This window comes from Thamnophis sirtalis, unplaced genomic scaffold (assembly GCF_051295495.1).
Source record: "Thamnophis sirtalis isolate CommonGarterSnake01/CBP01778 unplaced genomic scaffold, rThaSir2_p1.2 scaffold_5, whole genome shotgun sequence".
Taxonomy (NCBI): domain Eukaryota; kingdom Metazoa; phylum Chordata; class Lepidosauria; order Squamata; family Natricidae; genus Thamnophis; species Thamnophis sirtalis.
Window position 1 is genome coordinate 35,081,069 of NW_028261385.1, and position 26,371 is coordinate 35,107,439.

The 26,371-nt window shown below is 33.7% G+C and overlaps 1 protein-coding gene across 2 annotated transcripts in view; it reads right to left on the reverse strand.

Moving 5' to 3' along the window:
* The window catches only part of IQGAP2 (IQ motif containing GTPase activating protein 2), a 126,086-nt gene that overhangs the window by 44,210 nt on the left and 55,505 nt on the right, over positions 1-26,371 (reverse strand). Inside the window, exons 3-14 of one of the 2 annotated variants that reach the window (XM_014053677.2) lie at positions 17,477-17,633; positions 15,111-15,188; positions 12,822-12,898; positions 8,050-8,117; positions 7,544-7,657; positions 6,027-6,205; positions 4,728-4,815; positions 4,075-4,238; positions 3,605-3,692; positions 2,010-2,173; positions 502-662; positions 183-307 (exon numbers count right to left, since the gene is read on the reverse strand). In XM_014053677.2, coding sequence (XP_013909152.2) covers positions 183-307; positions 502-662; positions 2,010-2,173; positions 3,605-3,692; positions 4,075-4,238; positions 4,728-4,815; positions 6,027-6,205; positions 7,544-7,657; positions 8,050-8,117; positions 12,822-12,898; positions 15,111-15,188; positions 17,477-17,633 — 1,463 coding nt within the window. The remainder of the gene's footprint in view (positions 1-182; positions 308-501; positions 663-2,009; positions 2,174-3,604; positions 3,693-4,074; positions 4,239-4,727; positions 4,816-6,026; positions 6,206-7,543; positions 7,658-8,049; positions 8,118-12,821; positions 12,899-15,110; positions 15,189-17,476; positions 17,634-26,371) is intronic. The other variant, XM_014053678.2, reaches the window with a different exon arrangement.

The following is a 26,371-nucleotide window of genomic DNA, read 5'->3' on the forward strand; positions in this document are numbered from 1 at the left end:
GTATTTGCTGGTTGACCAGATTTTGTTATGGTTTCCAATCCCACAATCCTGGATTATTATTATTATCATTATTGAAACAAACTGAGTACTGTAAATAAATTAATGCTATTTAACATATATATCGATCCATATTTTATTATTAAAATGTATGAATGAACAGTTAAATGGACCAAAATACTTACTATCATTTTCTTCTTGAATCTGTGTATTAACCATGTCAATACAGTTCTGGATATCATTCCAGCTTAAATGTTCTTGTCCTTGAGACAAAGCCTCTAACTTAATAGACAGCAAGGTATCAGCATAACTGTGAAGAAACAATAAAAAAAATTGTTTGTACTGTACTGTAACCTAGTTAGATTAGCTAAAAGATTATCATAGTTTAATGAACAATTCCACACAGTAAAGCACCATTAAATTATAGAACTTGTATAATTATATATTTTTCTTAAAATATTAATGATAAATAAGTGACAGAAATACATCTGTAGTTGTTTTTACCGTTGTAAGTTCTCTTCCTCCACATTGTTAAAACCAATGGATGGGTTGCTGAGGTGTACTTTTATTGCCTCTATGTTCTTACTTTCCAAAGCTTGATTTAACAGCACGACAGCTGAGAGCATTTCAACAGCGATAGATAGTTCATCATGAGATAAGTATTTCTGTAGAAATATATTCAGATCAGTAAAAATAAAGCTTTCAATATGTAAAAGAGTTATGGCTTAACCCTGAAAAAGCCAATGCCAATATTGAAGTAATACATCTATTAAGCCAGTGTTTCTCAACCTTGGCAACTTGAAGATGTCCGGACTTCAACTCCCAGAATTCCCCAGCCAGCATTCGCTGGCTGGGGTATTCTGGGAGTTGAAGTCCGGACATCTTCAAGTTGCCAAGGTTGAGAAACACTGTATTAAGCCAACTGCATTTTTACCAAATAATGTGTAAGCTTTCAAATTTCATCTTAGAAATGCAAACACTTACATATCATTTCGCAAACATTTTAACTGACCTAAAGCATTGCCTCAAGAAACATTTGAGAATTATTTTCATTCGCAGTACACAGTAGATAACAGGTTTTGCTTACTTAAAATTAATATTCTTTTTTAAAAAATTAAGAAAGCCCAACCTTAACTATCTGAAAATACAATAATTATTAGCTTGCATATTTTTCTGAATTATGTGTGTGTGTGTGTGTGTGTGTATGTGTATATGTATGTATGTATGTTATTTCATTTTTTATTTTAGTAACTATACAGGAATGTACAAGCAAATGCTTTTATAGGCATTTTGCTCTCTTTCTTTGCTTCTCTATGGTGTCTTTTCTTCAACACTCCATATCATCATTTTTTAATCCTTTTTCCTTTTTTCCTTCTTTGTTGTAATTTTGACAAGAAAATTAGGAAAATTGATCCTGTTGCAAGAACCGCTTTGAAAGCATATATTGCCTCCCAGCCACAATAGCTAAATTGTTCAAATACAAAACAACTGCTGACCCATTGATAAATAAACTCAAGGAGCAAAATCTGAAGTAGAAAGAGGCCTAACAAAGCCTCTGCAACAAGAGACCTTCTTTTAGCTGTAAACATTGGTAATCAACTATTAATAGCAAAGAAAGGACTCCTTGAGGTAGGTCAGGATGACCAAGGACTAAACTATCAGGGATGCTAAATCCATCCTCAACTGAAGAAAATTTTGGTATGTTAAAACTAGGAGCAAAATTAGCCAGCTAGTTTTGATCAAAATTTGGGAGATAAAGCCTAGCTCCAGAACAGAATTATTAAGTTAGGACTACATATGACTTTAGAAACAAATAAAAACAGTTTTAAAATCTAGAATTTTTATCTCTTCTACAATATTGAATCTATATTTGTACAAACACACTGACAACCAAGAATTAATTTTACAGAAAGTGCATGTTTAAAAGTCATAGAAGAAATTATGGATATTTTAGTATATCTATTTTCCAATTAGTTGGCTTTGGGGACACATTCAAATAACTTCCATCTTACCATAGCATTCTGTTTCTGGAGATTGAAGAGTTCAGTCTGATAGACAGAGGCAGCAGAAGGATAAACTTCAGGTAACTGGGCTTCAGGTTTCATTAAAGCAGCAATTGTCATGTTTGAGTCACAGTTACGAATTGCAAGGTTAATATTGTCAACTGCAATAAGTTCTAGTGTCAAAAAAGAGAAATATCCAAAAACCCAGTTAACCCTGCTCTACTGCATACTACTATACAGATTGTATATCTGGTATTTCTAATGATATAAAAGAAGAAAATTGTTACATTGTTTTTTAAAGCTAGATATGCCACAGAAATCTGCTGAAAACTATCAAGAGCAAAAAAAAAAAAAAAAAAAATCTAAAAAATATTCCAAATAAAAGGTGCTCATAACCATGTAAGCTTATACTTTATATTTTGAAGTTTAATTTGACAGGTTTTTATCAAATAATTTAATTAAAATAATTGTATTTCCTTGACCTTTGGTTTTTTAAAGGTAAGAAGTATAATCTAATATTTCTTATTAAATTAATTTAATCAAAGATTAAGGAAATAAGTGGCCTACTCAATATTAATTTGTATTCAAGAGCTGTATTACCATAAAGGGCAGAAATTTGTTTTCTCTTCAAAATAAAACAGCAGTCTTTAAAACTATGCTTCGCATATTATATTAAAATCAGCAAATACAATTAATTTTGTGACAAGTTCACAGACATGAGATAGATGCTGAATGGGTAATTATATCAAGCAGGAGCACTTGCACATGTGCTTTGACTACTCAAAATATATAAGGCCTTACTGGATAACCCACTACATGTAAAATAATTACTGCTTAGACTGAAGAACAATACTTAATAAAACTAATGGTTTTGTTTATATCACTCATACTTTCATTTAGTGTTTCAAATAATGAAACAAAATATAGATATGCTAATAAAAACTCTACCTCTAAAGAAATTCAGATTGAAAAGTCAACTGATGTATATATAACAACCAAAAATGATTATATTCATGAATTCAATTCAAATATTATGGAGAATAAATTGCTCTTAAGTTAAACCAAAGAAAGCATGAAATGAAAAGTGAGCTCAAATCAACATCTAGAAGAAAAGCTCTAATATCTCAAGAAGCAAAGAGCAACTGACAGAAAGGCAACTGCAAATTTAGAACCCTCTTATACATAGTGTTCGAAGAAAAAGAACTAACTTCAACAATAAATTACACATACTCACTTTAAGTAATATATTATAGAAGCATGCCATACTTTCAAAATTCTATTTTTTGCAACACCAACTTAATTATACAAAGTAACTGGGACGGAGTAAGTAAATTCTATCTTTTATGCGGGAAAGTGTAATTAACCCAGTAATTGAACTGGATTAAGAACACAATAATTGGGGCGGAGGGCAGGGTGGGGTGAGGGGATATAAGCTACTGAACCAAATAATGAAAGCAATGTGACAACAAAGCAAAAATGACAAAAAGCATCATGGAACTAGTTTAGATAAAATATAACTGGATTCATATTTTATCGTTAGAACTGCTGAATCTTAAAATTTACCATGAGGTGAAGTTATAAGTGAAAATTAACAAGTTACTCACTAAATTTGTGAGAGTCTGATTCCTCATTGGCAACACTAACTTCATTCTGAATCTCATTTTTGTCGAGGATAATTGGAACCCCTGCTATCTAACAGATTAGGGGGAAAACATTTCTTACTGTATTTTAATTAAAAGGCAAATAAATAATTAATACCATAATATTCAAAACTATTAGGTGGATATCAGTTTTAGGGACATCAATAATAGGCTGTTATAAAAAAAACATGGTGTCCTTTCATAAAACAAATAGTCAGACAATTTCAACATTTTTCAAATTAGATTTCCCCCATTTATAGCCAAATTTAGAAAATATTATGTTTCCAAGTTAAATTAAGAATAAATTATGCAATATTATATATAAGTATTTTGAAAGCCTCTCCTATTTGTAAGAAGGCCAAAGTATCAAGACTGAAATCACACTTTAAAGTTAAGCGATTTCGGTGTCACTCTAGCACGTTATAATCAGTTACCTGTGTTCTCTGCTCTTTAGTATCAAATAACCGTGCTAGGTACCAGGAGGAATTTTGCAGCAGAACTTCAAGCAGGCTCAGAGCTGGGTTGTTCAAGCCTGCCATTAGTGCCACTTCATCTTGCATGTCAATAGCCTCATTCACTTGGGCTAAAGCTATGTGAACTGAAAGGAAAACAATGCTTACAGAAAGCAAAATACTATAAAGATTTTTTATTTCTCTTTTAGCCCTTTGATACATGCAGTTGTTTAAGATAACTTGCATCAAATCCTTCTGAACAAGCATGCAAGGACACTTCGGAATAGACTTCTTAAATTCAACACTAAAATGCAACATGTAAGAGGGGTCAAAATTTACAGAACTTTGCAGCTGGCAGAAGAGGAGAGAGTTGTGGTAAAGCAGACTAGAATCATAATGTTTGTATTGTTATTGAGAATGCAAAAGGGCAAAGAAGAATATCCTTATCCAGGATTAGTAGTAGTATAACAGCAAAGTATCTCTGAAAGAATGACACATTACTGATGAAATAATAATATATGCCAGTTTTAAATTTCAATGAACTGTGAGAAAATAACACACACTGGTACTTTCCCCTAATATTAAGAGTGGATATGCCAGGAATCAATGTTTTCATAAGAAAGAAGAATACTTACGGTTGACCTTATTGATGTTTCCCTGGATTTCAGCTTGTGTAAGCAATTCTTCATATACATCTCTTTCCTCTTCCAAAATCGAGTCACTCTAGAAGCAACAATTATCATTAATAGAAAGAAGGGTAGAGCTGTTCCTGATTTTAAAAAGGAGGTTGTGCAGAATTATGGGAGGAAAGCCCACATACAAAAGCATGTAATACTTCTCAAACATAAGTCATAATATTCCTGAGTCTTTTCACTATATCAATATTTACTTTATAAACAGAAGGTGAACATGTATCTATAATTCAAAAACATAAATCTAACAAAACTATCTTTCATGCATGAATAATTATTTTCTTTGCTATCCCTTCCCCATGTAGAATAATGTAATTCTTTACAGAGTGATAGGTGATAAATTCCAAAAATATTATATAATCTAAAGATATATATTCAGGTCTTTAAACTAATATTATCTTTGTAATAGCGTTCTAATGTTTCAAATTTTCTATAATGAACCAAACTGAAATATAAATTGAACTGCCTATATTGTATTTCTTAATCCACATTACACTTTTGGCACAGTACATATGGTAAGTGGGACTCCCTTTTTTTAATATTCTCTGAAGAATCCAAGTCTGGAAAAATAAATGTTGATATTTGATTTCATCTTAATAGGTGTCAGTCCTACCAGGTCAACCTGGTAACCAGAATAAGAAACAGACCTTCTGTATTGCATTTTTATTTAGATTGGCTATAGTAATAAAAGCTTACAAGATTTTGATTCCCTTCCTACCTCTTTCACAGTCATGTAAATAAGAAAGACATAAAACATCTATCTAAGACATTTTTGTTACCCCTCCCCCTTGCTTGCATTCAAGCTATGTGTTCCTAGAGAGGAAAAAAGGAACCAACTAAATTAGCTGACACTTTTCTCCTTCCAATCACTTTTTGAGGCCAGGCCATTATTTCTTACCCATCTCACCTTACCCCAGGAATGTAGGTCTGCTTCCTAATTTTGGGAAATGCTGATTTAAATTTAAATTAATTTATATTTTTCATTCTGATTGGTTTTTTGTATTTTTGTAAAGGCATTGATATATTAATATATAATGATTGATCTTTTGGGTGGTTGCGTGGCATAAAAATAAAACCAACTTGTTTTATATGCAAAAAAATATTTACTAGCATTGATAAATTTGACATTTTTTGTTTTACAAGCTTGCATATTTAAGACAGCCATAAATAAATTAAAACTGGTGTTCTGAGACAACTCACTTTCACATCACACAGTGAATAATAAGTAATTTGTTTCTTTACCTTAAGTCTTGCATTCTCTTCTTTTTTCTTTTTTGCTCCAGAAAGTTCCTTCTGATATTCATGGGCAAAATTATTATCCACATTTACTAACATGGCATTAGGATTTTGCAATGTTTTGAGGGTCTGATCTGCAATTCCTCTCTCAATAGCTTCATTAATTGCAATAACTGAAGCATGCACTAAAAAAGAATAATAAACAGGAATAATTCAATATTTAAATATAAAAGTGAATTAAAATTTCCAAAATCTTTGTTATTAGCTATCATACTTTTGCAATATTGTTTCTGCCCAATTTCTATTTAACCAGTATGGTTTCATACAAAACAGAAAGCAAGCAAATAGAGAGTATGCAAAAACATGCTTACAAAAATTAAAATCAGAACCAAACAGTCTAAATCAGAGTTCCCCAACCTTTCCAGCTCTGCGGACCAGCAGGGGGAGGGAGACTATGTGAGCTGTTGGCAAGCGCATGTACAGTTCTATTTGTGGGAGTGGCAGACATGTGTGCCAGATTCTTGCGTAAATGAAGCATTCACACATGTGATTGCCATGCTCATGCAAGTGGGGATGTGCATGCATGCACATTCTCCTGCTGCTTCTGCAGCCCGGTTCTGAACGGCTCATGGCCCACTAGTGGCCGTCGGCCTGGGGGTTGGGGCCCCTGATCTAAATAAAAATGCTTCATCAGACTACCCAAGGTGTGTATATTTGAATGAAACACTTGTTCCTTTCCTGTTTTTAGGCTACAAATATACATAGCTAAACCAACGACTATCCCAAGAGATCATTAGAAAACGATTAGATGAAGAGGTTATTATTTTTTTCCTTGGTAGTTACATTTTTAAGCTTAACTCTTTTAAATGCTATATTATGGTTTTATATACCTTTCTAAGTTTTGATATGCTGCTTCTAAGTCACAATGTGGGTAGCAAACAAATACAGTTAGTCCTTGACTCACAGCAATTCATTTAGTGATCGTTCAAAGTTACAACGGCACTGAAAAAAGTTATGTATGACTATTTTTCACACTTATGACTGTTGTAGTCATAAGTGATTTACATTTGTATGCTTGACAACTACCTCACAATTTATGTCGGGTGCAGTAACCAGAGTCATGTGATCCCCTTTTGCGACCTTTGGACAAGCAAAGTCAATGAGGAAACCAGATTCACTTAACAACCATGTTACTATAACAACGGCAGTGATTTACTTAATAAATGTGGCAAGAAAAGTCGTAAAATAGGGCAAAACTCAATCTCTCATTTAACACCATAAATTTGGGGTTTAATTGTGGTCGTAAGTTGAGAACTACCTGTATTTTAAAATATGTAAATCTTTAAAATCTTCAAAACACACTAGAACACATAGTTGCAAAAACAACTACTTCATGCCCTTGTTCTAGTTACTATAGGTAGTCGGTAAATTTGATTGTCACTTTATATTTAAAGTTAAAGCAACTTTCAGGAACATTAGGAAACATATTACACTAGCATTTCCCAAAATTCTGGGGAACTTACATGCAGCTTCATCCACTGAAAGCTCATTGGCCAGGATGCCTCCAATTTTACTAAATGATGGCATTTGTATACCATATTTTTCCAGTTCTTTCCGCATGTTACTTATTTCTTCCTCTAATTATTGATGACAAGGGGAAGGAAAAAGAAAGAAAGTTAGGAAGGAAGGAAGGAAAAAGATTACAATGCAAGAAAAAAACACTGTCCAGGTTACTAAGTGACAAAATCAAGTGGAACATAACAGAAATAGGACAATTGTTATTCCTCTAATTCTTATCTCCTTTTTCTATATGAGAAATACTGTAGCACACATAACTGTCTTGTTTATTACCGGGCAGCTCTTTGTAAAATACAGCACATTTTTAACATAGCTACTTTACACCCACTTCAGCACAAAAACACAAAGAATGGATGGAAGTGAATGGAACTGTTAAGCAATTAAAGAATTAGTTGAAGCTTCAAAAAATAAAGTTTTCTCAATATAAAAAAAATACAAAGATTAAAAGTACCTGTAAAGTCTACTTTTCCAAGCAAATCCTGGATTTGTGGAGCTATTCCTAGTTTAAACAAATATAAACTGAGGGAGAAAAAGAAAAAGTAAATGAATTGCATAAATACAATAGGAGTGATTAATTAAAGTTGGGTAATGCCTATTGGTGTTTATTCTACAATGCATGTGTTGATCTTTATACAATGCTGCAAGTTTTGTTAGAAATGGTACATTTCTTAAAATAATTACAACTATATTCCTTTCAAAATACTTTAAATTGGATTTGCAAGACTTCTGTACCTCCTTTAAGACAGTTCAAAATAATATATATATATAAATATAAAATATTGCCTCAACAGTGAAAGTTGTGAAAGTAATATTTCTCTCACATACAGAAACCTTTGACTATCTATGTTTCAGTTCTTCAATGCTCTGGAGAATCTGCAACAAACTTAAAACTACTGAAATCACTCCAAGAAATCCTATTTCATTTCAGGGCACTTGAAAATCTACATAATTACCATTCCAAAATATTTATAGTGGAACCATCTGGACAACAGCTGCACAAATTCACATTTTTTTCATGTCTTCCTGCCATGTGAAGTTAACAACTGTTAAGGATTTGGGAAATTTATTAAGATTACACAAGGGACTATCAAAATTGCTATAAAAGAGCGGGTCAAAGCATGTCAAAAGTGGCCAAGATGTATTTTAGATATAAAAGGAATACACACATACATACATACATACATACATACATACATACATACATACAAATAAATAAATTTGGAGTAGCTTATCATTTTAAAAGTTGAACCTGAATGAAAACAGAGAGATGACAAACATGAAGTTATATACTAACTGTAAGTAAATGAAATTGTAAATTTGCCAAGCTGTTAGAACACAGGGAACAAACATGAAGAGAAAACAGCTGTTTCTGGAAGCAGGAAGTATTTGGAAAATTAGATTCCCAATAATTTTGAATTTTCTAGGAAGGAGTTCAAAGAATAAATATTTAATATTTAATAGATAAGTTAAAAATGAACCTAAACTTGTCACGTTGTAATTATCCAAACTATTTTCTCTTTATGATCTCAATTTTTAAAAGCAGCTTTGTATTACATTTAGAACCAATGACTATTAATAAAACACCAGTGAATAATTCCATATCTTTCTAGTGTTCAGAAATTATTTTAATTGGCACAATTGAGTCCCTTAATTAGCCATTAATATATTCAATTTTGACATTTTAACAACTGATATAATTATCAGGATAGCATAATATTTAATAGCTAGAAAGAAAAGGAAAATTGAGGAGAGAAATATTGTGAACCACTAGAGGGCAATGGAATTTTATTTTTTATTAATAATAAACATTCACCTTAGCACACTTTTAGAAATAATATTTATTATATTAATAAAATAAAATCATACTTATGTAATATATTCCTTTCTCATTTTTATTGATAATTAATTGCTATTTTTGGCATTTGTAATGGTGTTAACAGTCACACACTACTAGTACAAACTGTCTTTTAAAACAAGTATTTGAAGCCTTAGAAAGAATTCATATTAAACAAAGCTGCAAGTCAACAATGTGGCACAAATATAAATTAGAAATTATTCAGGTTTTGAAGTTGTTTTTATCGATAAAATATATGCAGATTATTCAAAAACAAGTAATATTACTTATGCTTGGGTTTTGTAATATTGTTATTGTTAGACATTGTGATGATGTAACTTTTTGCATCTAATGTTCAAATCTTAATATTAAGTCATTCCTCAAAGAGTAGGATTATTATGCATTCACATATGCTTTACATATGCTCTAGTAGGCAAGGAAAACAGATATGGAAGATGCAGTGCTTCTATTCTCTCTCTTTCTCTCTCTCTCTCTCTCTCTCTCTCTCTCTCTCTCTCTCTCTCTCTCTCTCTCTCTCTCTCTCTCTCTCTCTCTCTCTCTCACTCACACACACACACACACACACACACACACAAACACACACCTATCACTTTAATGACAGTATAGTAGGAAGGAGGTGAGGCTATCTCTCACCAATGCATATACCAGTCCTCCCTGAGGACTCCTGAGTTTTCTATTCTTACATTCTTGGCTACCTAAGTTCTGAAGTGTGTGGGTGTATCTATTTCCCTCAGGAGAAGGAGTTTTATATGAGTACATGTTTATTCTTTGACACTCTTCTGGATGTAGAATAGGAAATCCCCTTACTCAGGAATAAGCTTTTCAATTAATGATCCTAGATTTCCCCTATTTAACTAGTGTAGCGGAAGGTCCAGAACCTGGAATACAAAACAATGAAGTAATCAAGCAAATCCTAAAATGTTGATTCTTCAGCTCAATATACAGTATTTGCTTTGTGTTAGCAGTAGAAACACCAGAGTTTTGTTGCTGTGTACTTTTTACAGCTAAACAATTCTGCAGCGGATGATTGGGAGACAAAAGCACTTTTCTGTGGAATTTCTACTGTGGGTGGCCATCTTCCAAAATCAAAATAACAAATGATAATTGGAATCATTTAAAATTCCAAACAATTTTTATACCAGCTAAAAACACAATTTTCAAAGAAGGCAATGTTCACATTCAAGTTAACAATACATATGAATGCCTAAGACAATAAACAAATCAATAAACAAATCACCAAAATATAGTACCTGATACTAGGTTCCTTTAAAATTAAATGTTTGTATTTCCTAATAGAAGAGTTTAGAATGCAGCAAGACACTAAATTATTCCATCATTCATCTGATGGTTCAGACTGATGTATTCTAAATAATATCCACTTAATAGGACATTGTCTTGGAGGAAAGAGTAGAGTTAAAACATATAGAAAAATAGTTTTCCTTGAAATTATGTATAGTTAAATGTGATGTAATAGAATGTGGGAAAGACCTTGAGAAACAGGGAAAGTAATGCTGCCAAAGGAATGGTCAGGTAACAGAGGATATAGCATCAGCTGTCTCATGGGCAAAAAAAGATCAGAAGGGACCTTCCCTAGGTTCTCAGGCCTGTAAAGGAGACAGTCTGGTCTACCTGGGAAAGCCAACGTGAAGATCTCCATATCTATGTTTTTATAAGTCTGGAAATCACTTAAGGCATCTTTAGTATTCTAAGAGATATCAATATTTGAAAGCCTCCGAGTATTCAACGTTCTATAGAATTTGTGACCATGGATTATGATATCACTAGGGTGGAATTTAGCATCATTTTGTTATGAACTAATTGTTTAATGCTAAAAATGCTTAATATTTAGAGTCCCATGTGTTCACTTTGTAAAAAACAAATTTACAAACATATTTAAACAAGCTCAGCAACCAGGTTTGCAGAGTTATATTAATGACATGATTTAGCAAGAAAACAAACATACATATTTAAAGATCCAAAACATCCAAAATTGAATGAGTCTCATGTTTCAGCCACTAAAAACCAATGAAATTTGGCCCAATAAGATACATGCCCATACAGTTTGTCTCACATCAGTCTATGCTCACTAATTTTCCTTCTCCTAGAATTATTTATAAAGGTGGTACCCAGTCATCGGTCCAAAATTTTCTCTATCCTATTTAAAGAGGTAAAAATGTTGACTTGACCCAAGAATCTTCTTTAAAATGCCAGAAAGATATTGACTATACCAAAGAATATCTGTCCAGAAAACACCTCATTTAAGATTTATTGCTCTTCCATGCTCAGATGGAAGTTTGCATAGGATGCAGATATCCAAACCAAAACGCTACATGCTGACAGAGGAGAAATGCATTTCATTTTCATATGGGTTACATATATAAAAATCATTAACATGCAATCTGCCACTCTCAACTGCAGTTTACTGAACACTTACAGACCAAAGTTTTGATGGCACTAAAAAATGAGGTTTTTATAACTCTTACTCAAAGTTATGGCCTGTGCAATGTTTCTACAATCACACAATTGCGATTTGGATGCTTGGCAACCGGTACACATTTATGTCAACTGCAGTGTCCTCATGTGATCACCATTTACAATCTTCACCGGTAACGTATGACAAACCAAGTTAGTGGGGAAGTCGGCAGAAAGTCACAAGTAATGTTCATGTGATGGCATGCTTAACAAACAACGATGATTTGCTTAATGATCATAACTGGAATTGACAAACTGACATTGTAAGTCAGGCACAGTCATGTAATGTTTTACTTTACAATCATGTTGCTTACTGATTGAGTTGCTGGTCTCAAGTGCTGTCGGTGAGCACCAGTTTCCTGAACAGTAATGTTTAAATGAATACTTGTCCCATATTAATTCGAGTATGAATGGAGAATATATATTTTTTGCGCATAGTACTTAAACAATATTTCTGAATTATAGTAAATTCTATAGAAACAACAGGATTCCATTTATTCCATCCAAATTGTTAAGAAATTTCCCTGAGCATGCTTCTAAGCCGTACATAATAGCATAACCTTGAAATAGGACTTTAGTGAATAAGTAATCAAAGATCACAACAGCCAGTTTTACAGGTTTCTATAATTAAAACACAGTTTAACTATATACAGTAGAAGGGGGGGGAGTTGGATTCTTTTCATTCTCAAACTAATCCCATTTTTATTTTTTGAAATTAATATTATGAGGTAATACTACAGCACTGAATATTAACAGAACTTTATCCTTAACAGTTTAACTGAGTCAAACTGATTAATTTGATTCATAACTATGAAGTAATTAGGTTTTGCTGCAAACTTTTCAAAAGGAGGAAATGAAGAAAAAAACCTTAGAAATTTAGCAAAGATCTGTTTTACCTTAATGCATGAATGCAATAGATCATTCGAGGTATGTTTTTCCTATCATAAACATCTGTGGTCTCTGGGTAGAAAATCTAAAGATGAAAAAGGCAAATGATCAAGCATCGCTTCACTTAACAAATATTTAATATTACTCAGATTTTATCTATTAATGTAGAAGCTGAGGATCAATGGTACATTTTGACATAGGAAACAAATTCTTGCTCAGTGGAGAATTGTTGTCAAATGTATAAGTTGACACTTTTTCAAATACAATACTAACTCAGAAATAAAATTAATCTCCAGATAAAGCACTAGCATGAATTTTCTAAGATCCAGCTTATTATATGTGTACTTTATGTTGTGTGTGATTATTCATATAATCTCCTATTATACTATATTGTATTAGATATATTTGTATTTAATAATGTAAAGTATCTGTTCTATGAATAACATATCATTTCATTAACCATTGCACTCAAAGAAATATCACAAAATTCCAAAGATCACAGATAAATGTGACAGTAAGAGGTTCTGGGCCTAAATGAATAATTTCCGCCTACTTTTTCAAATCAAAATGCCATTCTCAACTCTTTCAAAAAAAGAACCCTAAAAGATATGAAATGTTAATAAGTCAACATAGACGGATATTGGCTTTAGTTTTCACACTAAAGTACACAGAGAACATTATTTTCTTCTCTTTAGCAAAATATGTACAATGGGCCATTGGCTTAGTATTATATATAAATTAACCTCTGTCATATATTCAAAAAAATATGACTGAATATAATATATTTTATTCATTTTAATGACATTTCACTATGTTTGAATAGTTCTGAAATAAAAATTGTTTCTTAGAACTTGCCTTGGAAGAATTCATGCATACAATATTATAGTAATAGCATGGCTCAAAATATCATTTTGTCTTTGTTCTAATATTTCAGAATGTAAAATTGGCATCTATATTAAACAACATGTCCTAGCCAAATTTAAATGGTTAGCTTTTGTATCTCATATAAAAATGGATTGCAAGCAATTTGTACCAACAGTTAATGAGGGAATTAATCATGGGAGTCAGACATGGCTAAGAGTTTGTTCTAAGTCCAACTATAATTCTACAGGTGAAACTTGAAAAAATAGAATATCGTGCAAAAGTTCATTTATTTCAGTAATGCAACTTAAAAGGTGAAACTAATATATGAGATAAGACTCATTACATGCAAAGCAAGATAGTTCAAGCTGTGATTTGTCATAACTGTGATGATTATGGCATACAGCTCATGAAAACCCCAAATCCACCATCTCAGAAAATTAGAATATTACATGCAATCAATAAAACAACGATTGTACATAGAACAATATCAGACCTCTGAAAAGTATAAGCATGCATATGTACTCAGTACTTGGTTTGGGCCCCTTTTGCAACAATTACTGCCTCAATACGGCGTGGCATGGAAGCTATTAGCCTGTGGCACTGCTGAGGTATTATGGAAGACTAGGATGCTTCAATAGCGGCCTTCAGCTCTTCTGCATTGTTCGGTCTCATGTCTCTCATCTTTCTCTTGGCAATGCCCCATAGATTCTCTATGGGGTTCAGGTCAGACGAGTTTGCTGGCCAATCAAGCACAGTAATCCAACAGTCATTGAACCAGGCTTTGGTGCTTTTGGCAGTGTGGGCAGCTGGAAAATGAAGTCAGCATCCCCATAAAGCTTGTCTGCGGAAGGAAGCATGAAGTGCTCCAAAATCTCCTGGTAGACGGCTGCATTGACCCTGGTCTTAATGAAGCACAGTGGTCCAAAGTACTGTTGCTCCTTGGTCCAAAGTACTGTTTTCTGATGAGAACAACTTTTGCCAAAAGCACCAAAAACTGGTTCAATGACTAGTTTTTGGTGCTTGGACCATTAAGACCAGGATTACTGTGCTTGATTGGCCTCTCCATTCTTCCTCCATACTCTGGGTCCTTGGTTTCCAAATGAGATGCAAAAGTTGCTCTCATCAGAAAAGAGGATTTGTTAGTACAACCATTTTAACTTTTTCACTGAGTCCTTCCTTCATGTTGGTTATTCAGTTATTCCTTAGGGGAAAACTATAGTTAACTGGAATGGGAATGTTTCATGTGCAAAATGAGTTGGCACATTTACATACAGCTTCACAAGACTTCCAGCTATTACTATTAGTCTAGAGTAGAAATGAATCAATGGTTGTATTTAATTCAAAACAAATTTCTATCCTATTTTAAATATACTTCCCTATTTTAACAAGTACTTTACCAATGGCTATACAGTATTTATTTTTCAAATGCTTACCTTTGGTAGGCCAATGGATTCCATTGCCCGTAACCACTGTACTGTATTATCGGTGTGTCGGAAATGTAGACCTGAACGCTAATGCAAGAAAGGAAAAAAAAAGACAGAAACAAAAAAAGGTTTATTTATTTTTAATGAGCACATAACAAATGTAAATGCCTAACTATGTCTTGTACATGAAATTTAAATTGCATTTAAACAAGATTTTTTTTAAAAAAAGCTTTAAAATACCTTAAAATATAAAACTCTGAGCTATACTTTGCAGGTAGTTCTTGTTTAGCAATCACAATTGGGACTGTCTACTTGGTTATTAAACAAAGAGGTCTCTAAATGAAACCAATGACTACACTTATAATCTTACTTCAGCTTTCATTTGCCTTACAGGACCAGCAAAGGGTGTAAAAGCAAGGACTAGTCATATAGTTACATTTTTAATCACGATTGTAATTGAATGGTCACTAAACAAGGCAATCATTAAAAGAGGACTGTCTGTATTCTACATAAACACACACACACACTTTAGGTGTCATGGGTATTTTTTTGTTTTTTATTGCATTTTATGAAAGTCAAGGAAACTGTTCAAAGATTCCTTGAAGGTTTTCCTTAACCAAAATAAAACCAATATTTTAGAATGGTTAGCAAATTAAAAAGTTAAATTTTCTATTCCCCTAATCTCTCAATGTTCAATACTCAAACACTATACAAATAAAAATATACACATATTATTTCTAAAAATAATAAAGATATATAATAATTAACTTATTTATGCAGAAATTCAAATTTGTTTTAACTTTATTAAACCACTTTTTTAAAAAAAAGCAAAATCTGGATTAAGTAGATCAATACCAGTTTTAGAGAAGAATTCTTAAAATAAATTATCCATGGCTGTTTAATGTTTTAAAACATAAAAATTATGCAGATAATCCAGAAACACAGATTAAACCATGCCACTCAAGCAAGCTATCACACATTGATTAGCAAACAATCTTAGATTTTTTATTTAAAATTAAAATTAATTTTATTTTAGATTAAAAACACTTTCCTTAAAAATTATTGAAATCATTAGACAATAATGATAACAAAAAATGAAGGAAAAAGAACCTCCATTATTTCCAACCAGTAAAAGTAAAACTCGGAGCTGTTTGGGAGCAGTGCTAGTATACTATACTAGAAAAAGTATATACTAGAAAAAATAAAAATATTGAATCAGTTCTACAAATCTATTAAGCATGATTTTGTTAAGAATTTAAGGTTTTATGTTTATGGAGGAAGAAGTAGCAAAAATATCAAGGTTAGCAAGGTTTTAATCCTGACAATTGCTTTTGGTGCCAAACCTACCTTATTTTTCAGAGTATAAGACTCACCAAGCTTTTGAAGAAGCAAATAAAATAAAAAGTTTTCGCACTCTGCAAACCTCCCCAAAATAGCTCATTTTTCATGAAAATGGGCCCGGACTTTTTCAAAAAAAGGGCATGAATAGCCCTTAGGCAGCTTGTAAAATGCTCCTGGCCGGAAATGAGCAAAAAACGGCCCATTTCTTGCAAAAAAACGGGCCCGTTTTCTTGTCAAAAAAAAAAAGGTCATGGATAGCCTTTAGTAAACTTATAGAGTGCTCCTGGGGCAGGGGGGGGGGCAAAATTGAGCAAAAATGGCCCTGTTTTTGCTCATTTCTGCCCTCCCCAGCCCCCAGGAGCTCCCTGAAAGCCTCCATAAGGGTATGCACGGCCATTTTGGTGAAGGAGGCGAGGTTTCAGGAGACAAAAAATGCTGTATTCAGTGTACAAGACGCACCCAGATTTCCAGCCTTTTTGAGGGAAAAGGGTGCGTCTTATACTCCAAAATATTGTAATCCTGGGACATAAAAAGAATTTATTATAATCTTAATTATGGTGCATGCTGTTACAGTAAATATATCAAATATTAGTTACTAGATATTTTTCTATGTTATACTCAAATCTTATACAGGTCGTCCTCAATTTAGAATTGTATGTTTAGCGACAGTTTGAAGTTACAACAGCACTGAAAATACTTAGAACCAATCTTTTAACTTAAAACTGTCATGTCATGTCATGTGAATAAAATTTGGGCACTTGGCAACTGGCATGTATACCTGCAACATTTCAGGATGAAGTTATCTCCATTTGTACCTGCGCAGCCAGCTTCCAATAAGCAAAATCTATCCGGGAAAACAGATTTGCTTAATGACTATATGATTCACTTACCAATTGTAATGACTCACTTAACAACTCTGGCAAAAAAGGTCATAAAATGAGGCATGACCCATTTAACAATGGCCTTGCTTAACAATGGAAATTTTGGTCCCAATTGTGGTAATAAATCAAGGACTACCTGTATGTAAATTTTACCTTGTAACGTGTTTGTTCCACATCATAGATCTTCCTATCAGAGACCAGCTTTGGTGCAAAAAACTTAGCTAATTTGGCAAGGTAAACACCATTCCTTAAACCTTCTTCCAGTTCAGTGGTAGGTGGTAACTCTTCATCTAGGCAGACTTCCATCCACCTGTGAAAACAAATATTCCCATATAACAGTTGTAGCTTTATTGTAAGATAATGCTTTTAGATTCTGCTAGATTAGAATCATGCTAACCATGATTCAGAGAAGAGCCTTTTAGCCTGTGACCTACTTCAAAATAATGGATACAGTGTTCAGGCTTTCTCCAAACATTTTTTAATAAACCATAAGAGGAAATTTACTGAATACATTGAGGATATTTATATTGATGGTCTTTCATTTAACTGAACTAATCTAACTAAATTTAAGCTTGAATTTTATCTTAACTGACCATTTCTTTTGACTTGACATATGCCTCAAAGGAAAATGTGGACTGCTGCCTAAAAAAAACCCTACTTCTACCTGACTTAGCAGGAAATGAGCTAGGAGTACATTCAAAATTCTACAGCCTTTTGTAGCACTCAGTTTTCCTTTTGTGAGTTATAAAATTCTGTTTAGAAAGCCAGCAATGCAGTTTTTTCATAATATTTCAATTTTTGTCCCTTTCCTCAGTCCCAGTTTTCTGGAAAATTTCCACAAAGATTGGAACTACATTAATTAGTACCTATAAATATGAAGTCTGTTATATACTAAGAAAAAATATTTTTCTAAAATAGATTCTATAATGTTTATATCTAAAAGATACACTTTAGTATATGTTTAAATCATAAAATATTTTATTTAATATGTAAGAAATACTCATACAATAGACATCATAATTTCTGATCCTGGAGAAATTAAATAGAGGGGTTAAATATGTATTAACAGTTAAAAAATTCATAAATCATTCTGTGAAACACTTTTCCTTTTTTTAACTCAAAATTCTGAGGAGCTTCATACCCGATTATAGAAATTTACTTATTACATATATTTATAAACTGTCCAGCTGCCCAAATTCTGAGCAGTTTAGAGAAATACTAAAGATGTTTTTCATTCATAAGACAGCTAAAAAAAAATCAATTCCAATTTTACTACAAACTCTTGAAATCCAATGTGCTCTAAATATTAGTAATATATTTCTTGTTTATATCATTTATATCATTATTATATGTTGCTAAAATTTATTATGAACTTAATTATACTACTCAATTATAATTGTTGACATTCCAGAGTTTGCTAGTATTAGTATGCTATAGTTACTAATATAATTAAATCTGTTAATATATTTGTAGCCTTCTGCCTACAGTCTCATCTGCATTTTAAAAAACAATGCAAGTAACAATAATTAATTAAGTAAACATGGAAGAATGTAAAATGTATACAATGTTTTTTTTTCAATATGTGCATTTAAATTAAGAGAGGTAGTTTATTTCTCTCAGGAAAAATATTACTTAGAAGTATCGGTGTTGTTATATTTGAATGTGGATTATAAAAATAAAAGACATCAATTCTAGTTCATAGATACTGTCAAACTGAAATATTACATATTGCTTGTGGCTTTTATAAAAACCAAATATTTAAAATGTGCCCATACGATTAGAAATTAGGTGTAAGTATTTATTGTATATATGTGCATGGATAGATGGTAAGTATAAACTGATTACCATTTTTTTCTATTTCTGATAGTTATTACTTTACCATTATTTAACCATCATATTAACATAACTGATTTACTAATTCTTTAGCTATATTTATGATGAATAAAATGAATAGATTAAAAGTAAAAACAATGTATTATTATTGTTGTTGTTGTAAAATAGCAAGGCTGTTTTAATTAATTTTTCCTTTTCATTTTGAAAAACTAAACTTTCATGGGCTAAATATGCTCTCAACCAAAGTTCCTGAGACTGTATTACTAAAATTGAACAGCATGCAGACATAATACATCTAGTTTAAGTAACAACATCCCCTAATATGAAAAAATAAGGCTGAAAAAATAGCTCTGTTCTTTTAACAATATCAACTCAGCCCTTGGGCCAATTATGAGTAGCCTCAAAATATTTTTTAAATAAAAAGTACAGTCTATAGCCATAAAAAATACTGTATTTCGTTGTTTTAGATACAAAACAAGCAAGAAATATCAGACAGCCATTATTTCATGAGTGGAAATGTTTTTAATAGCATGTCAACAACTCTCAGACAATCTCTTCAGACTTATTGTATAAGTACTGCTAAAGCTCCGCATTTTAGTAAAATAACATTTTCAACATGGTGCAAGATTTACTTGCATTTGGACAGTAATGGAGACTGAAAATGTATAATACAGAAGAAACCTTTGGAAACAACACACTCTGAAAATAGTTAGCACAACCATTCCTCTTGAAATAAATTCTTCTGTAGCTATAAACAGTAATTATTCCAAATCTGTACCCCAACAACTTAGAATTTTACCTATTCACTGTCTTCCTAAATCAAAATCAAAATTGAAATATACTCAGTTAGACCACTAGAATATACTACTCTGAGCTGATGGGACAATCAGGTAAAACTCAGGAAAATATAAAGTTAATATGTTAATAATGCAAAATCATTTACTCATTTTTATTCAGCCTAAAATTAATTGGAAAATGTGAGCATCAATTTATTCATTGACTCAAGTTATTGATGGTGACCTGAAACATATTTCAAAGCTTGCTTTTGAAGCTAAATAAAGACATCTAACAAAAGTGCTTGGGCTAACTTCTACTTAAATATCCTTGTGATCATGTAAATTTGTACATTTTATTTACAAATACTTTTGTGCTTTTTAATCTATGGTTTCAACACACTGCCAAAATGGGAAATATGTGACTCTGTCTATTTATAAGAGACAGACTGTAACATTGAGAGAACAAGGGAGAAGGTCCAGACCAGAAGTGAAGAAGTCGGAACACTAAAACTGCACTAAATCATTCATGAAATGCTTCAATATAGTGGGTTAAACTTAAAGAACTATAAAGAGAGGACACAGAAGTTATCTTCACCCAGGATTTTCCTGCTGTCTTCAATAACACTAGAAACTAGAATAAAAACTATAATGTGGTAGCATCATCAACTAACTGGAGCACTGATTCTACTGTTTCAGAAAACTACTGATCATCAAGACCAAGACCAAATGATCTTATAAGTCATTTGCTGTACGAATTAAGGTTTTCAGAAGAAAAACCGGGTGTTTTGTCTTTAATGTTAGCAGGAGAGGTTGAAGGAGATGTCATGCAGAGTAAGGAGGCATCATAAACATCAGGTTTGGAGACATAGCATGAATTCCATTCAGGTAAGTGTGGCTCAGTGAAAGTCCAGTGGCCTCACTATATTCAGGCTTAATTGAGGAGAAGACAATAATGTTTGAGCAAGGGGACATCTAAACCTGGATATAAGATCTGACTCAAATGAATATCTTAAAGAATCAACAATTCTGAAGATAAGAGAACAACAATAGCAGAAGCTACTCATAATTGGTCCGAGGCATTAGAACTTGAAAAGGTGTGAAACAGATGGCTAATAGTGGTATAAGTATGTTATAGCTGACTCTAATCTCAGTGATTTGACATTAAGACTTAGCCAAATTGGAAAGTAAGAGAGCAGCCCAAAAGAGTACAGATAGTCCTCAACTTACAACAGTTCATTCAGTGACCATTCAAAGTTGTAATGGTACTGAAAAAAGTAACTTAGGACCACTTTTCACACTTATGACGATTGCAGCATACCCATGGTCACATGATTTACATTTGAATGTTTGACAATTGGTTCATATTTATGACGGTTGCAGTGTCCGGGATCATGTGATTATCTTTTGTGACATTCTGACAAGCAAAGTCAATGGGGAAGTCAGATTCACTTAACAACCATGTTACTAATTTAACAACTGCAGTGATTCACTTAATAAATGTGGCAAGAAAAGTCCTAAATTGAGGCAAAACTCACAACAAATTTCTCACTTATCATGATAAATTCTGGGCTCAACGGTGGCCATAAATAAGGACTATCTGGATATCGTAGTGGTGCTCTGTCTTGAACTTTCTTACTGATATGTGTTTCCTTGATTTATAAGAAACTGATGAGGATTGAATAATATATATTTGAAATAAACAACTACAACCCAAAAAAAGAATGTAGTAATAGTTTTTCAGACTAACAAATCTGTTTTTTAAAAAATAAGAAAAAAATAGGGTCAGAAAAACATCCTAACCAACTCCTGTTTTTTTGGCCATCAAAGACTAGCAGATTAACACAGACTACAATTTTAGATTTTTTTTCCCCTGGCATTTCCTAATAGTGTTTACTTAGAGAAAAAATATATTAAATAAACTGTCCCAAAAGAAAATGTACTGTTTTCATTTAAGTATTATATTCTCTATATGAAAGAACAGAAAAGGTTAACAGAAAAGGCTTAGTCATAGACAGACCTTATTCCACAGAAAAATGTTGCAGCTAGCGATCATTTGACTTTTTTCCACTTCCAGTAATAGGTAACTAATTTCACCTACCGAGTGGCATAGAAAGAACATTTTAATGATCACATGTTAAATACACAGGCTAAACTCTGTGACTAACCGGTCCCCCATGATCTGACTGGGCTTAGGTAAAATTATTTTCTGGAAGGTTACAATGAAATTGGAAAAAAACTATACTTTTACATCCATTCTGGGCCTCATTTTACTCCTTGTTATATCAACAAAGGCATGAGGATTTAACCCTCAGCTTTCATCTATTGCCCACTCATTCCTTTCCTATTTCCACAATTTACTTGACAGCAGAATCTGTGTTACTTAACAGAACTGTCTCTGTACAGTAAACCATTGATTTAATGGACTAATGGGGAAAAGGGTGATCTGCCTATTAAAACAAAATATACATTGAATCCAAATTGTTCTAAATACATATGTGTTTTGCACGTTCTATACATACATTAAATGGGAATAGGCTTTTACACACACACAATTTTATATAACAAGCAGAATGTTATGCATATATAGAGGCATATACAAAAAACCCATGCCCATTGCATTTGAACTCTGTTAAATTCTTACCTGATGATTTGATGGTTTACTGTAGGTAACCATAGAGAGCTTATAATCATATTATCTTAACATCACACCATATTGATCTTATCAAGGAACGCCAGGGGATAGAAAAATGTAAAGAAAGAAGGCAAGAAAGCCAATGTCACAGCAGACAGTGTCAAAGCCCATGAAGAGTTAAGCCCAAATTCTAAAATTATTTGTACCAGATATAACAAGAGACCTGTATTACACTTTCATGCAAGATAATTCTATTCCAATGTTTGCTGCTGTCAATCCAGTTGATTATTATTATTTATATAAACTCAAGTATTAATTGTTTTTATTATGACTAAGTTTAAAACTCACTTGTCATTCATGCCCTGGTTATCTCATGAATGGACCACTGTAATGTGCTCTACATGGTTGGCCCTTGAAGAGCATTCTGGAGGCAAAATATGGCAGCACAAGTATTCTTCAAGCAGTACATATTACACTTCTACTTCACTAGGTGCACTGGATGCCACTAGAAAAGAGAGGCTGATGCCCACCTTTTGGAACATCATTCTCATGGAACCTATATTGGTCCCTATCCTTCTGGTCTTTATGGCCTAAAAATGGCTGAACCACCAGATTTGAGGGTCTGACAATAGTGGTGAGCCTTTGCATCTCTATACTGTGCTTGTTTATGTTGAATTGAATTTTTAATGTTGGTTTTTAGATGGGTTGTACATTTATTGTTTTTATTAATATTTATATTGTTCTTGTTCTTAATTGCTATGAGCCACCCCGAATCATATAGTTAACATGGGAGGTAGTATAAACTGAATGAATAATTAAAATGCCTCCAAAGTTTAAAGGAAAGTAGCAAACATTAGGGAAAGAACTAACGCTGACACATATTTTCAAGTGCGAACTTGTTCCGTGACAAACAAGTAATTTCAGAAATCTGGAGAGTTTCTGAAAAAAAGAGAAAAAATCCACTAGTTTTTACTTTAAAAAATATGTAGCCTGGCTTTGTTATTTAGATATGTAGATCTGTTAGACTTACAGAATTTCTAACTTCCCATCAGCCTCAGCTAATATGTGAGGAAGCTGTCCATCATTTCCAAAATCAAAGCAGTTTTTCATAGAGGCAATGTTGTTCCATGCTTAACTATGGTAGATCATGAGCAGCAGCTGCGGTATCAAGAACATTAAACACTACCAGTCCTGTTTTATCCAGTCTTGTTTTGCCCATGCAATCCAGTCAAAGGTAGATTATGGTATTCAGGAGTTCAAGCCTCCCCTTTTTTAAGGAACAAGAATTTAGACTGCAGAAAACCCTGCTCTGTTTCAAAATATCCCAATTCTTCATAGGTATTGAACATATCTCTTTAATACCAACCACAAGAGGCAACCAATGTTGCCTTATCCACCTAATAAATCTTCTTGAGTCATTCTGCAAACATTTATAAACAATAATGATTCTGAATGAGTAAAAAAATAGTCATCAGGGTCTTTGAACCATAATCTCCAAAATTATTTACTTTTCCAAATGTAAAGAAACAAAATGTGAGCAAACTAGTAATATTCTTAGGAACCCCAGCATAGTTGGTGAGGGAAGGGTTTCATGTCTGCAGCAGGGGTGTGTTTCAGCCAGTACGCACCGGTACACACGTACCACTTCATGAAATTTAGCATGCCTTTCCATACCTGAGCTTCCAGAGGCCTGTACTAGAACGTCCCTCCCCTGGCCTGTCACTCTGCTCATTCCCACCACCACCCAGTCGCTGCTCGCTACCCCCACCTGTCCGCACCAGGCTTGCCCCACCCACCCACTTCCTTTACCGGAGCAGAGGATTGGGAGAAACCCACGTGGCGCACGCTCCCTTCTCTTTGACAGCTGCCTGGTTTCCAATGGGGGTGGTGTAGAAATCCATGTATTTTTCCTCCCTCTGCATGGATTTACCCCCCATTGGAAACAAGGTGGCTTTCAAAGAGAAGGGAGCAGCGGGCGTTACATGGGCTTGTCTAACAGCTGAATCCTTGCCTCCTGTTCCTTCTTCGGCTGTTGGACAAGCCCATGTGGCGGACGCTGCTCCCTTCTCTTTGACAGCCACCTCGTTTCCAATTGGGGGGGAATCCATGTGTCTTTCCTCCCCCTGCATGGATTCCCCATCCCCATTGGAAATGAGGTGGCTGTCAAAGAGAAGGGAGCAGCGCGCGCTACGTGGGCTTGTCCAACAGCCGAATCCTCGCCTCCTGTTCCTTCTCTGGGAGAGAGAGAGAGAGAGAAAGTAAGAGAGAAATAAAGAAAAAAGAAAGGAAGGAAGGAAGGAAGAAGGAAGGGGGAGAGATACACACAAGAAAGGAAGGAAGGAATGGACGGAGAATGAGGGAAAAGAGAGAGAGAGAGAGACAAAGATAGAAAGAGAAAGAGAGAAAGAGAAAGAAAGAAGGAAAGAGAAAGGAAGGAAGGAAGGAAGAAAAAAGAAAGAAAGAAAAAAGGAAAGAAAGAAAGAAAGAAAGAAAGAAAGAAAGAAAGAAAGAAAGAAAAAGAAAGGGGAAAGAGAGACAAAAGGAGCGAAGGGAGAGAGGGAGAGAGAGAGGGAGGGAGGAAGGAACAATAAGAGAATTATGACCACAATTGAGCCCAAAATTTTGGTTGCTAAGCAAGAGCGTTGTTAAGTGAGCTTCACCACATTTTCCAAGTTGGCCATGCCCACCCGGTCACATGACCATCGAGCCACTTCCACAAAACAGGCCACACCTATAGAATAGGTTCTAAAAAAGTTTGAAATCCACCACTGGTCTGCAGTGTTGTTTTCCACAGCTTTCTACTGCAGACTTTGCACCCTGAATGCCATGTGAATTACTGGTTTACTGTATGGGTGCATTTTCTCTTGCTCCTGTTTCCAAATTTATGCTCCCCTTGGGGTTTATTATGGCTGGGAACAGCACTCTACTTTGCTATTGCTTTTCTATCTTACTAATGGCTTTGTTTCCTTTACATGAATCGTGAGACTTTTTCTTCTCCTGGGGGAAATGAACAGACGGGTAGAGTTCAGAGGAAGAAGCACTTCCTCTGCCAACAAATTTGATGCCTTCTACATCACGTTGGGAGACGGGCTGGCAGAGAGAATATTGTCCAGTGGGATTAGGGATGGTGGATTGCCGGAAAGAATGCCAATCAGGAAGATAAAGCAAACAAGACCTGTGCTTTTTTTTTATGAATCAGATTTAGAATACCTGTTTGTTTGCCCTAGATTTCTTTCCATCTCATCGCTGCCTACCATATCAATAGGACAGCAGTTAATGAGGCCATAAAGCCTAGCCAGCACTATCCTGGTTCAAGAGTTCATGGGATACCAGGTGCTTCCTGGAAAAAACTGGTTGGGAATAGTGCCAGAACCTCCATAAGATTTTACTGTATTGAGCTATTGTTCAACTGAGTTATGCCTGAAGTACAAACACAGCCAGTGTAAACCAACCACTCTGACTGGCTTTGAAACCACGTCACAGCCAAAAGATAATACAGTTTTCCTTAAAAATGTCCCAATGTAAAGACCTAGTTCTTACTAAATTTAGATATGGGTTAAAGCTAAATATCTACAATAATAAATAAAATTTCCTAGACCTGACTAGTTAAGTTACATATTATAATTCAAACTTTCTACATTTTTATTTTATTGTTCTTCTTCTTCTGTTGCTTGGTAGAAGCAAGCAATTAAAAACCCACAAGCTGACTTTCTAGTCCATCAATTCCAGAGCCCAACAAAGCATTAATATAATCTGTTTTGGCCTTTTGCCATACAGCTTTGGGATTTTTTCCAAAAACAAAATCTC